Here is an 18,556-nt window from a genome sequence, read left to right as displayed (position 1 = left end):
CGGCCGACTGGGCTAGCCGGGTGGGTAAAGTGTCTGCCTGGCAACCCAAAGGTCGCGGGTTCGATTCCTGCCTCGGGCTTGGATCAAAGTACTGCAAAAACCTTGGGAGGTGCATTATGGCCACAGAAGCCTATGTGCCAACAACTACCAAAAAAAAAAAAAAAAAAAAAAAAGAAGCCATAACAAAACCAACTCCAAAAACTGCTGTTAAAGGAAGACCTGCAACTAGGTAGAAGAATGGGATCAGTGAACTTTTGGGCACATTTTGCGATACCACTAGTATAGCACATGATCGATGCAGTTGGAGGAATTTGTTGGTGGCCATGGAACTATGTGACTAGAAGAAGAAGAGTGTGGTATTTCAGTGCAGAAGACTTGACACCAGTGAGAACATGTCTCTCTGTGCTCAAAACTGAATGTAAATAACACATATGAATTTTGATTTCATTCCAACAATATAAAACCACCTTATATTAATACTAGTTGAATCATCAGTGATACTTTAATTTGACAGTGAATGCCTGAAATTCTGATTTTCAAGTGTAAGTGTGGGGATGGTATACTACCCCATTTTAAAATGCTCATAGTGCAATACATTTTATATATTATTCACTGAAAAATTTTTCTGCTCAATGCAATGCTTTTCTCTAACAGTAAACCATTAATGGCAGTGGTTTTTTAATTTTTGTTTTGTAGCATAAGTGACTGAGAATGCTGATTTTCACTTGCCAACTTTTAGCAGCTTATAATGCTGTCACATGTGAATCCTTCGAAACAAATATTTTTTTCTGGTTCATTAATATTATGACTTTATAAAAAAATAAAAATAAATTCTCACATTTACAGTTTCAGTAGTTAAGCCTTTAACAATAGCTATGGTAGTTAAACTAAAAAGCAGGTTTCTGAAATCTAGCATGTTCCTTTAGTTTTTTCTTTTTTTACTTTTCTCTTTCTTAACAAAAATATCTTTGAAATAAAATTTAAAATCAGAAGCTAAAATAAACTTTTTATTACTAAAGGTTGGGATACATCACTACTACAATCAATCAGAGAATCCTTGTAGTTTTACAATTTAAGCATTACTACAAGTAGCCTGTTTCACTGCATAACCTGCAAGGCAATCCTTGTTCAATCTATTTTTGTGAAACAAGTACGTTTGTGAAAAAAAGGACTGGACACTCTTCATTACTGAAGAGTGGGGAAACATAAACAAGCCTGTTCAAAAAAGTGACATGATTAGATTAAATAGATGGGGGATAGAAATTTACCCAAGGGCATTTTAACCATGGTTCTGTCCACATTCACTCAATTCTAATGGAGTGTATTGCTGATAACCCATCTTTTAGATGTCCTTGAAACGTTTTAGCCTTAAGAATTAATCTTGCACCTTCACTTACAAGTTAAACATACAATATATGTGCAAAAAACAATACTAAATTAAGGAAACAAATTGATTAATAACATAAAATATTCAAAAGTTACCTGTTTGAAAATTGAATTCAAAGTCTGGTGCCTTTCTTTCCAAAACTCAATCTCACTGACTGGCTCAGGATGCTGTCCAACTATTTGGGAATCTGACGAATCTTTCTCCATAATGGCCTGTACCTGACGAACCCAATGATTTACTGTTATTTCAAGAATGTATATCATTTGACGAAACACAGGATCTTCTATATCAGGACTGCACAGTAAATCAAATTATGAGTAAACCTATCTAAAAAGATGCAATATCAACAAAAATTTTGACATAAAAATTTTAAATTTTCACTGTGAACTGCCATATCACAGAGTGACCAGATATCCTAGTTTTCTGGGATTTGTCCCAATGTCCCAAAAGTTTCTTTTGGGACATATAAATATCTTAATTTTCTGAATTCAATGTAATGGTTTGCCAAGCACTTTTATCATCCCCATTTGAAGGAATTGATTTTAAATTTCAAACCAGATCTACCAAATACAACTTTATAAAAGGTATATGTATTTCTAGTGCTGGAAAACAACTTATGCATGTAAACTCATTAAGAGTTGACACTAAGAAAATAAGGATGAAAACTGGGCATATATTTTTCTTCCTTCTCTTCTATCTATAAGCAATCTAAGTGGAACAGATGCTGAGCACAACAGCAGATTGCCATCCTGCAAAAATTAGGAAAAAAGGGCAGAATTCCAAGTAGACAATGAACAGAATCTATATTCAATCTACTTTGGAATCTCCACTGACCTTGCTGAAGGACTAATATTTTCATTACTATTTTGTTAGACTTTATAATTTAAAAATTTTATTCGTTTAGAAGATGATCTGTATAACAAGCTGTTACATTTAAAACTTACTAGTTACATTTGCACCAAGTGAGCAATCAAATATTAAAATTTTTCAAAATATTTTAAGCTATCATCCAATAAATCCAAAAAATCTTGCTAGTGTGCGAGTGACCAACCCACAAATTCCAGTCAATATCTGGAGTAAAAATCCCTCATTAGAAGACATTCTGATTTACTGGCCTATACTATTTCTCTGTACAGTTGTTCATTGTACTCATCAGAGTCATTATGCCTAAAACACACTTCTACCAACAAATTTGCTTTCCCAGTGCTTATGTCACATCAAATTGATTCAACATTTCACTGTCCATCAGTTTCCACTCCTTAGATTTTATGTGTTTCTTAAATAACAGCATAACCCCTCCTCCATTCCTATCCTGTCTATCCTTTCTGTACACATAGTACTCCCCAAATTCCAGTTCTGCATTCATTATATCTGCGTGACACTGCATCTCTGATTTACAAACAATATCTGCCTTTGATGTCTTGACCAGCACTTTAAATTCATCAAATTTATTTACTATACTCCTAGCATTAGTGTACATGCAAGTATACATGCACCAGTTCTTACTCTTAGTTACCATAAAACAGCCTATGTATTTACTTGTTTCATGATGACTCCCAGCAATTCTTGAAATCCCAAGTACCTTGTTTTCCAGGCTGCTGCTCATTCCAATAAAAGCAGTGCAAGAATCACTTCCACCTCTGCCAGTAGCTACTGTTTATCTATTTTGTTAATCTGATGCCTTGATAGCATCAGCAAATATTCTTGCACCATTTCTATTCAAGTGTATCCCATCCCTGTAGAGCAGTCTCTCCTGTTAACAAGCACACACCACACTGAGAAAAATTCTACTCCGTGAGCCTTTCACAATCTTTCTAGGATTGTGAAATCCTAGAAAGATTGTGAAGAAAGAAATATCATATACTTCCTCCTATTGTATGTGTGTAGAATTGCAGACACTCAATTTTAACCCTAACTCGCAAATTTTTTTCAACATTGACCTGTACTTGTTAAGTAGCTCTGCAGATCTCCTACTCTTAATGTCATTAGTGCCAACGTGTACAACAATACCACCTTTTGTACTCTTAAATGATGATATCTGCTCTACAACGTCATCAACCTTTGCCCCTGCAGACATCCTGGTCCTGTTCCACCTATCATTTTTGGACAATATATTTTCTGTTTCCTTAAAATTGAGTCAACCGCAATAACTAGCTCCTTTTGGGACCAGCACAAACTGCCTTGAAGACTGTGTTGTTGCCTGATGCACAAGAATGAGCTCTGGTGTTGAGTTGGGCAGCTGAGAGTTTGATGGTTCCCCATTTTAATACCTTAGAGGGCATTTACCCTTCTTTTCAAACTCTCACTGATGCCCATCAAAACTCTGAGTTGGCTTCTAATTTTTTTCACTATGTCTGCACCTAACGCACACAAAGACATTCTCCTTGGCTAGATCACATCTTGTGCCAGAAAGTTCCGTATACATTTCACAAGTTGCATATCTTTTTAGACGGTGATGCACTGGAAAATCACCCCTTCGGTTCTCCCTCAAGCCACAACAAGTGCTGTTTCGTACCCATTGGATAAAGGTGAGCATTAGCTTAGCATTCGCATTAGCAGAAGCATATGATACAAAAAAGCAAGTTTATACAGCATCAGCCAAAAAAAAAAAAAAAACTTTCCCATTTCACTCATCCATTTGCTCCAAATGTTTGTCTAGTTCCACCTTAATTTATTTAAGCTGTCAACTTCTACAACAACAACAACAACAACAAATGGAAGTTTGTTCCAGCAATCACCCACCTACTGGCAAAAGGCATATTTGTGCACAGTATATTCTACAACTTTCCTCTTTCCTCAATTTGAATTTATGTCCCTTCAGGTAATTAATCTGGACAAACAAGAGGAGGAATCCTATTGTCATTGAGCTTGTTCAAACTATTCAAGGTCTTATACACCTCAATCAGATCCCCTCGCAGGTGCCCAGTCTCCAGACACTGTAATCTGCAGAACTTAAGCATTTTTTCGTAAGCGCAACCCTTTCTTCCATTCATCAATCTTGTTGCCCTTCTCTGTACTCATTTCAGCTGCTCTACATACTTCCTAAAATGAGGCCTCCAGACCTGTAAACACTACTCAAGGTGTGGCCAAGAAAGCAAGTTTTTTAATTGACAAGAGAGCATGAGCTACTCTTGCAAACAGTCTGCACTGCTGAGAAAACTTCATATTTGATTGCACAATTATCCCTGGGTTTTTTTCATTCTCTAACACCCTGATTGTGGTACCACACAGTTGATATGTTACTCAGGGGTTATTGCTACCCATATGCAGTACTTTACAACTGGGTGCGCCGACCGGGCTAGCCAGGTGGGTAAAGTGCCCGCCTGGCAACCCAAAGGTCGCGGGTTCGAATCCCGCCTCCGGCTTGGATCAAAGTACTGCAAAAACCTTGGGAGGTGCATTATGGCCACAGAAGCCGATGCGCCAACAACTACCAAAAAAAAAAAAAAAAACACAACTGGGTGCATTATAGCCTTAGATGCTAATGTGCCATAAAATCCTAAAACAGCAACAATTTTACAATTGTCAAGGTTAAACTTCAGTTACCACCTCTCAGCCCATCTGCTCAACTTTCCTAGATTCTGTTGCAGTAACATACTGTCATTAGTGTCATTGACAACCCTATCAACCTTTGCATTGTCTGCAAACTTGCTACTTTAAGCCTGATATACCTTCATCAATATCATTAATATATACAGAAAACAACAATGGATCTAGCACTGAACCCTGAGGGATTCCCCTAATAACATTAGTCCACAAAGAGCAGTGTCTATTGATTACCACTCTCTGTCTTCTCTCACTCAACTGTCCCTTTATCCATAGCAGCAATTTGCCCTTAATGCCATACTGCTCCAATCTGTACAGTAGTCTTCCATGTGCAACAGTATCAAAAGCTTTCCTAAGATCCAAGTATATGATATCAAAATTATTTTATTCATCAAGTTCGTTGATGACCACATCGTAGTGTCCAATCAAACAGGTCAGGCAAGACATCCCTTTAACAAACCCATGCTGTGTCCGCACTATAACCGAAGTCATGTCCAAATGATCCTGCAGTACTTATTTATTAACCAGTGCCTCCATTAATTTCCGGGGAACTGAAGTTAAACTAACAGGTCTGTAATTACTTGTGTCACCCTTTGAACCTCGTTTGTGAATTTTGGTCACATTTTCGCATCGATAGTCCATGGGCACCTCCCCTGAGTCCAAGGAGGCTCCCATAATTATGGCTAAGGGTTTGCTTACTTCCTTTGCTGCCTCCATTAATATAACTGGATAGATCCCATCCACCCTAGGTGCTTTTCTTATGTTTAACTTCAACAATTTCTCCTCCACTTTTCTGTCAGTTAATTCAAAATCATTTACCTCACTGCCAGAGATTTATTAATCTCTGGCAGCGAGGTAAAAGATTTTTCCAGAGATTAATAAATCTCTGGCATTCCCCTTCCTGAATAACTCGTCATGTGTAAACGTAGATGCAAAATACTCATTCAGTTTGTCAGCTACCTGAGCAGGATCATCAACAGTTGAACCATCGATATCAAGTGGACCAATCTGACCCATCCCCTTCCTTCTAGAGTTTACATAAGTAAAGAACTCTTTGCTTTTTTCTTTGCATCCTTTGCTAAAATTTCCTCGTAATCTGCCTTTGCCTGCCTAACCTCCTTTGTGACTTCATTACAGACCAACTTATGTCTACCATAGGCTTCTCTGTCACCTGTTAATTTATATGTATTCCATGCATTTTTCTTCTCTGCCACGTGTCTCATTAGTTCATCTGACATCCATTTAAGGCCTAAACCTTGAACAATATTTCTTAGTTGGTATGAAAAGCCTATTAGTTTCCAATATTAATTGTTTGAATGCTTCCCATTTAGAGTTTTCTGTTGGTAATATCATCAGTTGGTTTCACTGTATAGAATTTAAAACCGTCTGGCAACCCCAAAAGCAAAAACCTTCCCTTTACCCATGATGGTAGTTATCTTTGAGTAAATCTGTATCAGCACACTGCGATCCCTGCCACCTAGTGGTTCTTTTATCTGCAGATTCTTAATGCATGAAGAATCACTATTGATAATCAGATCAAGAGTATTAATCCCTCTGGTTGCCTCTTGAACATGCTGCTGTAGAAAACAATAATCCAATAAATCCACAAGAGCCTTGCTAGTGTGCAAGTGACCTACCCACTAATTCTAGTCAATATCTGGGAAGTTACAATCCCCCATTATAAGACAGTCTGATTTCATTGACACTATTTTCTCTGTACAGTTGTTCAGTATAATCAGAGTCATTAGGCCTATAACACACTCCTACTCTCAATTTTGATCCCCCCAATGCTTATGTCACACCAAACTGACTCAACACGGCACTGTCCAACGATGTCAACTGGCTTCACTTCCTTGAATTTTATGTGTTTCTTAACTAATAGTATAACCCCTCCTCCCTTCCTATATTGTCTATCATTCTTGTACACATTGTACTCCCCAAATTCCAGTTCTGCATTCCTTATATCTGTGTGACACCACGTCTCTGATATCCCAACAATATTTGCCTTTGATGTTCTGAGCAATACCTCAAATTCATCAAATTTATTTACCAAACTCCTAGCATTGGTGTACATGCAAGTATACATGCACCTGTTCTTATCTTATTCTTTGCTACCTTAATACAGCTCATGTATTTACTTGTCCTGCCATGACTCTCAGCAGTTTCTGAAATCCCCAGCACCTTGTTTTCCAGGCTGCTGCTCATTCCAATAGAAGCAGTTCAAGAATCACTTTCACCTCTGCCAGCAGCTACTGTTAATCCATTTTGTCCATGTATCTTCCTGAAGCTAGCAGTTTTCCAACCCACCTAACATTGCCTCAATAGCATCAGCAATTATTATTGCACTCTTTCTATTTTAGTGTATTCCAACCCTGTAGAAGCATTCTCTCCTGTTACAAAACACGGACCATGCTGAGAAAAATTCTACCCCATGAGCCTTGCATAATCTCTCCAGGGCCAAATTGATTGACAAGGCTCTCATCATATACTCCCTCTTATTGTGTATGTACAGAATTGCAGACACTTTCAATTTTAACCCTAACTCGCAACTTTAACTTTTTTTTAACATTGACCTGTACTTGTTAAGTAACTCTGCAGATCTCCTACTCTTAATGTCATTAGTCCCAACGTGTACAACAATATCATCTTTTGTCCCTTAAAAGATGATATCTGCTCTACAACGTCATCAACCTTTGTTCCTGGCAGACATACCCTGGTCCTGTTCCACCTATCCTTTTTGCACAATATTTCCCCCAATTCCCTGACAATTGAGTGACCAACAACAACTAGTTCCTGTGGACCAGCACATTCTGCCTTGGGAATTGCCTGATATTCAAGTGCAAGCTCTGGCATTGATGTGGGCAGCTGAGAGCTTAATGGGCCGCCTCAATTTAAATCCTTTGAGGCCATCTACCCTGTTTTTGAAGCTCTCGTTGTTTGTTTTGTTTGTTATTTGGTTTTTAGGAGCATTAGCAACTAAGGCCATATTGCTCTGGGGATATGCGGCGGTCTTTCCCTGACCTTTCCGCATCCTCCGTATTTGGTGGGTACGGGCTCGAACCCCAGTCTAATCAAGAAGCGTGTGCTACGCACTGCTGCTCCTGCCCACCTGGCTACAGAGGCACCTGAAGCTCTCGTAAAGGCCCATAACAATGCTGAGTTGGCTCCTAATGTCCTTACACTCCCTACATCCAGCACACACAAAGACATTTTCCTTTGGGCAATATCATGTCCTGTTCCTGATAGCTCCACAAACATCAAAGAAACAGCACATTTCAAAAGGCTGTGATTCGGAGGACAACTTCCCTACCTCAGTTCTTCCTAGCCACAGCACTCCCACTGCTTTGATCCTTTTTCTTTGCTGCTCTGATCTGAGGCATGATTTCGATTCAATTTCAATTCAATCCAATTTGAATTCTTCTCCCACAGTAAACTATATTTTATATATTAAACTGTATATTAAAACCATACATAAACTATATATTAAAACTATATACAGGGTGATTCACTACCAGTGCGACAAACTTGCAGGAGGTGTAGGGGGCACAAAGACGAATCGGAATTACATAGCATTGCAGGGTCCGAAATGCCTTCATCATGCGGTAGAGGACATTGAACGGGAGGTCGCGTGAACAGCGATCCTGCTGGATTTTGCGAACCGTTTCTGTTGAAGAAACCAAGTAGCAAAAGTCCTCCAGAGTGGATAATACGCAGGCTCCAATGATTGGATGCGTTGCAGATGGTATGAACTCATTTGGTTTGTTGACAGTATCCTCCATACAGTGGATTGGGAAATACCCAATCGTTGGCTTATCGCTTGAGTACTCGTACCCGGATTGCCTTCTGCAAGACGTAGGACATTCTCCTCATTGTCTGGCGCCCTCGTCGTTCACTCTCGATTTATGGTACCTCTCGTGAATCAACCAGTCTCACGTAACTTTCTGTGCACACGTGCAAAAATCGTATGATGAGGAGCACGCCTGTGCAGGAAACGTTCCTGGTACAAGCGCAGAGCGGCACGCCCATTACCGTCCGCAGCTCCATACGCAAGGTGCATGTCGGCCAGTTCAACGTTTGAATACTCGTCCATCCTACTGCCTCGGGAACCAGTTCGCAAATGCTGACTTCCAGCGGGATCGCTGTTCACACGACCTCCCGTTCAACGTCCTCTACCGCATGACGAAGGCATTTCGGACCCTGCAATGCTATGTGATTCCGATTCGTCTTTGTGCCCCTTACACCTCCTGCAAGTTTGTCACACTGGTAGTGAATCACCCTGTATAATCCATATGTTGCAATGACTAACCAATCATTGCAACATTCCATGAATTCTAAAGCTAAAGCATTGACACTATATTCACGCAAATGTGTAGGGTTACCCATTTATCAGAATCTTCTAGTCAACTCTGTATCAAGAAAAACATGACAGCAGCTAAGCACAAATGTCATTGAAAATGAAGTGAAATATTTTTAAACAAGTGACAGAAGACATTTTTAATGTGAGAGCAGTGGTATTTGAGGAGCAGCATTTATTAGTACAGGGTGTCCCTTTCGAACTTCCCTGATTTTAAAAGTTGGTTAAAATTCATGTGTTGTACATATTGCAACATAGTGGGAACTAGTAGAGGGTTTCATTGTTCAAATGGCGTCAGCACAAGAGGAAGCATAGGCAGTAGAGCGGTTTATTGTAGAAATCAATCAGGTATTGAACGCACCCGTGCAACTCTGCATAGGGTCATACATAAGCAGTTGCATTTGCATGCCTATAAATTGTAAATGGTTCAATAAATCAAACTGAGTGACAAACAACAGCAACAAAACTTAATTATTGATATTCTTGATCACATCAACCAAAACCACAATTTCCTGAGTCGTGTTGTGTTTTCTGACAAGTCAACAATATTTTACAATTCAGGAAAAGTTAACTGACACAATGTTTGAATATGGGGTTCTAAAAATCTGTAGTGTATCCAAGAGCACATTGAAGACAGCTCAAAAGTTAATGTGTGGTGTGTGGTCTTATGAAGGAAATGATCATCGAATTGTTCTTCTTGGAGAACAGAATCACATACCTAGATGTGCTGGAACAATATATATTTCCTCAGATTGCACACCTGCAGATCAACATAATATTTCAGCAAGATGGAACACTGCCTCATTGGAGCTTGCAGGTGCACACTGCTCTGAATGACGCATTCTCAGGCCATTGGATTGGCCAGGGTGGACTGATACCATGGCCCCCTTGTTCACTTAGCATAACTCAGTCAGATTTCTTCTTCTTCTGGGGCTATGAGAAAGACATGGTTTATTTCACCAAGGTATCTAATACTGCCACCTTACATACATACATATATAAGGCCTTGAATGGGTTGAGCACGCTGAATTCTGATGGGATCCTTCCACTTGTTCAGATTACGAACCTAAGGGGGCATAAATTCAAATTAAGAAAAGACAGATGTAGAATAGATGTGCGGAAATTTGCCTTTAGCCAGCGGGTGGTTAATTGCTGGAACAAACTTCCATCTGTCGTTGTGGAAGTTGATAGGTTGAATAAATTTAAGGAGGAACTGGACAGGCATTTGGAGGGAATGGTGTGATTTTTTTTTTTTTTTTTTTGGCTGATGCTGCATAAGCTCATACATTTGTTTTCTTGCATCACATGCCACTACTACTACTACATGCATCATGCAAGCAACTGCCACCATTAATGCAATTACATTGGAGAAAACCTGGTCTGAAATTGAGTATTGTTTCGACATTCTTCATTGCACCAAAGAAACAGATGAAAAGTCTGCTGACTTTTTTATTATAAACTGTTGAGTTTTCTTTCCCAATAAAAGTTATTAATGTTTCTAGTGCACTGGGTTTTCTTTTGCAAGACACTTAAAATCAGTGATGTTCAAAAGGGACATCCTGTATAACATGTAACATGAGTTTTTCCCAAGAAGAACATATTTATATTGGACTGTTACCTTGCATCCAAATCATTTTTTGAAATGTAATAAATCAGTAATAAATATCCAAATGAACCTTTAAGAAATAAAATTTATGCAAAACAACAAGAAACACATTTGCAACACTGATGAAATACTCCTTTTAGAGCTGCATCAAGCATACTAAAACAAGAGTGAATGTATATGTATGTGAGCAAAGTAGATAGCATTCAGCACATTCTGTTACAGTTTTAACTAAATTTTTATTCATTTTGTTACATCCAACACATTCTGTTACAGTTCTAACTAAATTTTTATTCTTTTTTAATGACATTTTGTTAAACTGCAAACTGGGTTGCTTTCTTTTATAGCTGCATTTTAACTGGATTAATTGAGTTTTTTAAATTGAAAAACCTTGTATGATCTGTGTAGAAGGGTTATAGGTTGTAGGGTTGTAAGAATGAGATGACATGTAGTATAATATGAAAAGTACTGTGCAGATAAAGTGCATCTTGATTCAAGAAACTGTGAAAAAAAAAATTAACTCTTCTTTAAATAGAGTATTCAAAGAACAATTCATTCAAGTTACTGCATTGGTATTCATGGTTGTCATGATACTTTCATAAAAATCCACACTATATATTAAAAACAACTTTGATGCTATGACATTTCAGGGGCTTTCCACCTTTTTTTCGGTAGAACAAATTAAATGTTTATAGAAAACATAAAACAACCCTCTCCACAATTAAATGCAATACATTTAAATGCAGAGATAGAGCAATTTACAGAACTTTAGTCTTCCCTGGAAAGCATATCCTTTTGTCGCCCCCCCCCCTAAATCCACTAATTACCCTTTCAAACATATCTAGGTCTTTCCTGAAATGAGGTTTCCAAACCTGTATCCAGTATTCCAGATGTGCCCCTAGCCATTGCCTTAAACAACAGGATGATTATCGCTTTGTCCCTGCCATTCCTAGGTTCTTTTCCAGACAGTCTGCTTAGGAATTAATGTTTTTAATACCTATTCCACATAAAACACTCTGGCTAATGAAGTATTTTCTACCATGTTTGTCTATGATAAAATGCTCTTGTTATTTAAACATTTAAGTTTGCCAATATGTACCTCTTGGATATAAACAAATATCATTATAATCATTAGCAGGGCATTTGATGCATGAAAGCAAGTTTAAATAGCATCAGCCAAAAAAAAAAAAAAAACACCCCTCCCATTTCACCCATCCATTCACTCTAAATGTTTGTCTAGTGCTGCCTTTAACTTAAGTTGCTGACCTCAATACAACAGATGGAAGTTTGTTCCAACTATCAACCATCCACTGGATAAAGGCAAATTTCCACACATCTATTCTACAACTGTCTTTCCTCAATTTGAGTTTATGCCACCTCAGGTGAGTAATCTAAGCAAGAGAAAGAATCCCATTAGAATTGAGCTTGCTCAATCCATTCAAGGCCTTACACACCTCAATTAGATCACCTTGCAGGTGCCTAATCTCCAAAAGCTGCAATCTGCAGAACTTCAGCCTTTCTTGGTAACAGCAATCTTTTATTCCACTCACCAATCTCGTTGCCCTTCTCTATACTCGTTCAAGCAGATCTACGTCTTTCCTAAAATGAGACTTAATGCCATACTGCTCCAATTTGTACAATAGCCTTCCATGTGCCACAGTATCAAAAGCTTTCCTAAAATCCAAGTATATGTTATCAAAATTATTCTTTGCATCCAATTCCTTTGTGACCACATCATAGTATCCAATCAAATTTGTCAGACAAGATTTCCCCTTAATAAACCCATGCTGTGTCTGCACTATAACTGCAGTCTTGTCTAGATGATCCTGCATCGCTTCCTTAACCAGTGACTCCATTATTTCGCCTGGAACAGAAGTTAGACTAACAGGTCTGTAATTACAGTGTACCCTTTGTGAATTGGGTACACATTTGCACATCTCCAGTCCATGGGGACATCCTCTGAGTCGAAGGAGGCTCCCATAATTATGGCTAAGGGTTTGCTTACTTCCTTTGCTGTCTCCTTTAATATAACTGGATAGATCCCATCCACCACAGGTGCCTTCCTTATGTTTAACTTCAACAATTTCTCCTCCACTTTGCTCTCAGTTATTACAAAATCACTTAGCTTCCTGTTAGTGTTTGATAAACTTCTGGCATTCCCCTCATTGAATAACTCCTCATGTGTGAATGTACATGTTAAAATACTCATTCAGTTTAAGAGCTACCTGAGCATGATCACGAATAGTCAACCCATCTATGTTAAGTGGTCCGATCTGATTCATCCCTTTCCTTCTAGAGTTTACATAATTAAAGAACTCTTTGCTGTTTTTCTTTGCATCATTTGTCAAAGATTTCTTATAATCTGCTTTCGCTTGCCTAACCTCCTTTGTGACTTGATTACAGACAAGCTTATATCTACCATAGGCTTCTATGTCGCCTGATAATTTCTATGCATCCCATGCATTTTTCTTCTCTGCCACGAGCCACATTAATTCATCTGGTATCCATTTAGGCCTAAACCTTGAACAGTATTTCTTAGTTGGTATGAAAAGCCTAGTACCCCCATGATTATGTCCCCGAAGTCTTCCCATTTAGAATTCACCGTTGGTAACATAAGTTGAATTCACTGTCCCACACCAGTACACTGTGATCACTGCCATCTAGTGGTTCCTTTACCTGCTGATTCTGAAGACATGAAAAATCACTGCTGATAATCAGTCCAAGAGTGTTACTCCCTCTGGTAGCCTCTTGAACATGTTGCTGTAGAAAACATGGCAATAAATCCACAAAATCTGGAGAGGGAAAATCAGTGGTGTATTCGGGCCAGAACAACATTTCGATACTTTTTTCTAAATGTCATAATAGAAAATCATTAAATTTATATACCTAATATTATGAAAAAATAGCATAATCAAAGGGGAATGAGAAATACCTAATTGCTACTAAGAATATATATTCATAGTAATCTTAAAATTAATAGATTTTTTAAAAATTTATTTAAAAACAAAATTATAAATTTAGCAATGAAACTTGAACATTTCTTACTAAAGTACAATGTGTTAGATAAAGAGATCTAATGAATGAGATATACGGTGATGCGTGCAAACACAGCATTTTGATTCACCATGAGCTGAATGCTAGAACTGGTTGTTCTATGAACCGTGAGTCGAAGTCTGATTCAGTTACTGTACAGTCGATGTGGGGTTATCATATAGTCTTCTGGAGATTAAACGTTCCGGTACTATGTTTTTTTACGAAGAGCATTCCGGTACTATTTTTTTTAGCAATACACCTCTTGTTAAAATCCCCCATTATAAGACATTCTGATTTATTGGCCCAATCTATTTCTCTGCACAATTACTCATTATATTCATCAGATTCATTAGGCCTATAACACACACCTATTCTCATTTTCCTTTCCCAGTGTTTATATCACACCAAACTGACTCAACATTGCACTGCCCACTCATGTGAACTGCAAGCACTTCCTTAGATTTTATGTATTTCTTAACTAATAGCATAACCCCCTCTCTCTCTTCTTATCCTGTCTATCCTTTCTATACACATTGTACCCCCCAAATTCCAATTCTGCACTGCTTATATCTGTGTGACACATCTCTGATATTCCAACAATATCTGCCTTTGATGTTTTGACCAGTACCTCGAATTCATTAAATTTATTTACTATACTACTAGCATTGGTGTACATGCAAGTATACTGAGCGCTCATTGTTGAGACCATACGGTCTGAACACTACGGTTCCGACAGTGGGGAAGATGTCCCACATGTTTTGCAAAATTGATATCGCCTTCCCCAAGAATTATTAGCGAGTTGGACTAGGAGAGTTGGTTGGAAAAGAAGCTTCCTATATCTAAAATAAAGGTAATCCCTGTTGATTCATAATGCAAGTATACATACACCTATTCTTATTCCTAACACAACCCATGTATTTACTGGTTCCATGATGACTCCCAGCAGCCCTTGAAATCCCCAGTATCTTGCTTTGCAGGCTGCTGCTTATTCTAATAGAAGCAGTGCAAGAATCACTTTCACCTCTGCCTGTGGCTAACGTTAATCTATTATTCTGTGAATCCGCCCCAACCTAGCAGTTTTCCAACCCACCAAATCATTATCGGCAGAATTACTTAACTACTACAGGTCACTGTTGAAAAAAAGTCGTGAATTAAGGTTGAATTGCAGACACTTTTAGGCCTAAACCTTGAACAATATTACTTAATTAGTATGGAAAGCCTAGTAGCTTCCAAGATAAATTCTTTGAATGTGAATTTGCTGTTGGTAACATCATCAGTTGGTCCCACAGTATAGAATTTAAATACTGTCTCAGACCACCATAGTCACCTTTACAAAAGCAAAAACCCTTCCCTTTATCCCTGATGGTAGTTACCTCTTTGAGTAAATCCCACTTCATGTCATGAAAGTGTCTGCAATTCTGCCCAGACACGATAGGAGGGAGTATATGATGAGAGCCTTGTTGATCAATTTGGCCCTGGAAAGATTGTGCAAGGCTCAAGGGGTAGAATTTTTTTCCGCCTGGTCTGTACTTTTTAACAGGAGAGACTGCTTCTACAGGGATGGGATAAACTTAAATAGAAAGGGTGCAAGAATATTTGGTGATGCTTTCGAGCCAGTGTTAGGTGGGTCGGAAAACTGCTAGCTTGGGGGGGGGGGGATACAAGGACTAATAGATTAACAGCAGCCACTGGCAGAGGTGAAAGTGATTCTTGCACTGCTTCTATTGGAATGAGCAGCAGCCAGGAAAACAAGTTGCAATAAATTTGATGAATTTGAGGTATTGCTCAAAACATCAAAGGCAGATATTGTTGGGATATCAGAGACATGGTGTCACACAGATATAAGGAATCCAGAACTGGAATTTGGAGAGTACAATGTGTACAGGAAGGATAGACAAGATAGGAAGGGAGGAGGGGTTATACTGTTAGTTAAGAAACACATAAAATTCAAGGAAGTGAAGCCAGTCGACATCGCTGACAGTGCAGTGTCGAGTCAGTTTGGTGATATAAGCATGGGAGATAAAAATTGAGTAGGAGTGTGTTATAGGCCTAATGACTCTGATGAGTATAATAGGGAACTGTACAGGGAAATAGAGTGGGCCAGTAAATCAGAGTGTCTTATAATGGGAGATTTTAATTTCCCAGATATTGACTGGAATTTGTGAGTTGGTCACTCACACACTAGCAAGGCTTTTGTGGATTTATTGGATGATTGTTTTCTACATCAGCATGTTCGGGAGGAAACTAGAGGGAGTAATACTCTTGATCTGGTTATTAGTAGTGATTCTTCATGCATTAAGAATCTGCAGATAAAGGAACCACTAGGTGGCAGTGATCACAGTGTGCTGAAGTGGGATTTACTCAAAGAGGTAACTACCATCAGGGATAAAGGGAAGGGTTTTTGCTTTTGTAAAGGTGACTATGGTGGTCTGAGACAGTATTTAAATTCTATACTGTGGGACCAACTGATGATGTTACCAACAGCAAATTCACATTCAAAGAATTTATCTTGGAAGCTACTAGGCTTTCCATACTAACTAAGAAATATTGTTCAAGGTTTAGGCCTTAATTGATGTCAGATGAACTAATGAGACATGTAGCAGAGAAGAAAAATGCATGAGATACATATAAATTAATGGGTGACATGGAAGCCTATGATAGATATAAGCTGGTCTGTAACCAAGTCACAAAGGAGATTAGGCAAGCAAATGCAGATTATGAGAAATCCTTGGCAAAGGATGCAAAGAAAAAAAGCAAAGAGTTCTTTACCTATGTAAACTCTAGAAGGAAAGGGATGAATCAGCTTGGTCCACTGGATATTGTTGGTTCAACTGTTGATGATCCTGCTCAGGTGGCTAACAAACTAAATGAGTATTTCACATCTATATTCACCCATGAGGAGTTATTCAGGGAGGGGAATGCCAGAGGTTATTTAAACTCTAGCAGTGAGCTACATGATTTTGTAATAACTGAGAGGAAAGTGAAGGAGAAATTGTTGACAATAAACATAAAAAAGCACAGGGTGGACAGGATCTATCCAGTTATATTAAAGGAGGCAGCAAAGGAAGTAAGCAAACCCTTAGCCATAATTATGAGAGCTTCTTTGGACTCAGGGGAGGTACCCATGGACTGAAGATGTGCAAATGTGACCTCAATTCACTAAGGAGGATCAAAGTACAACACAAGTAATTATAGACCTGTTAGTTTAACTTCTGTTCCAGCAAAATTAAGAACCTAAGGGGGCATATATTCAAATTGACGAAAGACAGTTGTAGAATAGATGTGCAGAAGTTTGCCTAATACAATACTAATTAGTGGAACAGACTTCCATGTTTTGTTGTGGAAGTTGATAGCCTAAATATACTTAAGGCTGAGCTGGACATGTATTTGGAACGAACAGAGGGGTGAAATTTGAGCGTTTTTTTCTGGCTGATGCTGTATAAGCTTGCTTTCTTGCATCGTATGCTTCTTCTAATGCTAATGCTTATCTGCTTTATGTGTTATGTTCTAGTTAATGCAATCACTGCTTTTAGTTGGAACACTATAGACAGAACAAACAAAGATGATTTACATCTTGGTGCAGTGCTTTCTCAACCTTCTATCACACTTCCTTGTGATGAAGTAGATCAATATCAATTGTAATTTCAATTGATTCCTGTTTTTATTATATACTAATTTGAAGACAATTTATTTCTGACAATGAGAATATTTAACGAAATTTTAAGTAATTCCTTGCTTAATTACACATATTTTTTAAGAGTATGTTTTAAGTTTCTTTATAAGTTAAAAAATAATGGTGATCATAATAAAACCAAAACTTACTGAAGAACATCAGGTTTACAGTACTGTTGTAACTGATCACTTTCCATGGGAATAGGAAGGACAATTTTTCCTCTGTGATGTGCTACTGCTTTGGAAACACTACTTTTAAATTTCTGAACATTACGTGATACATCCTGTGTAACTACTTGTGACCACTCTCTATGGAATTCGGAGTTGCATAAAACTGAAATCATCCCCTTGTATGAAAAACAAACATGATAAAATATGAAACATATATAAATTCAAAAAGTTTACCTATTAAAATGGATATGTTATAATACAAAGTCATCTAATAACATAAAGGAATTAATAGCATTTTAAGTCTGAAAAATATTAATTTTTATGAATTATTCTGACTTGGCAAACATGGTCTATTCACTGTTATGACTTAAAAAAAACCATAGATTGTTCGATATAACGATGATTTCTGTCTATCTATGTTCGACTTTATATGACAGATCATCGCCTTGTCGTTCCCATTTTCCAATGTCACCGGACTTGGCATCTTCAACTTTCAAATTCTTCTCTCTCTCTCTCTCTCTCTCTCTCTCTCTCTCACATAGCTGATATTGCATCCTCCTTCCATGATTTTCTAGGGCATCCTCGTCTTCTCTTTCCTTGTAGTATCCACTCATATAAAATTTTAGGCCATCTCTCTTCATTCTTGCATAGATGATGTCCAAACCATCTCAGCCTTCTATTTTCAATTCGCTTTATAGTATCTACATCTGAGTGAAAGTGCCTTCTAATTTACTTGTTCATAACTCTCTCAAGTTTGAAAACTCTAGCACTTCAATGAAGGAAGTCCATT

General features: G+C 38.1%; 1 protein-coding gene across 1 annotated transcript in view; it reads right to left on the bottom strand.

Annotated features, from left to right (window-relative positions):
- The window catches only part of LOC150089496 (dynein beta chain, ciliary-like), a 1,205,440-nt gene that overhangs the window by 1,161,722 nt on the left and 25,162 nt on the right, over positions 1–18,556 (bottom strand). Inside the window, 2 exon segments of the mRNA XM_090390004.1 lie at positions 1,483–1,681; positions 17,746–17,942. Coding sequence (XP_090246130.1) covers positions 1,483–1,681; positions 17,746–17,942 — 396 coding nt within the window.

Source organism: Mastigoproctus giganteus, chromosome 2 (assembly GCF_048544385.1).
Source record: "Mastigoproctus giganteus isolate SK-2022 chromosome 2, ASM4854438v1, whole genome shotgun sequence".
In the NCBI taxonomy this organism is placed as follows: domain Eukaryota; kingdom Metazoa; phylum Arthropoda; class Arachnida; order Uropygi; family Thelyphonidae; genus Mastigoproctus; species Mastigoproctus giganteus.
This window is presented reverse-complemented; position numbering and strand designations above follow the sequence as displayed.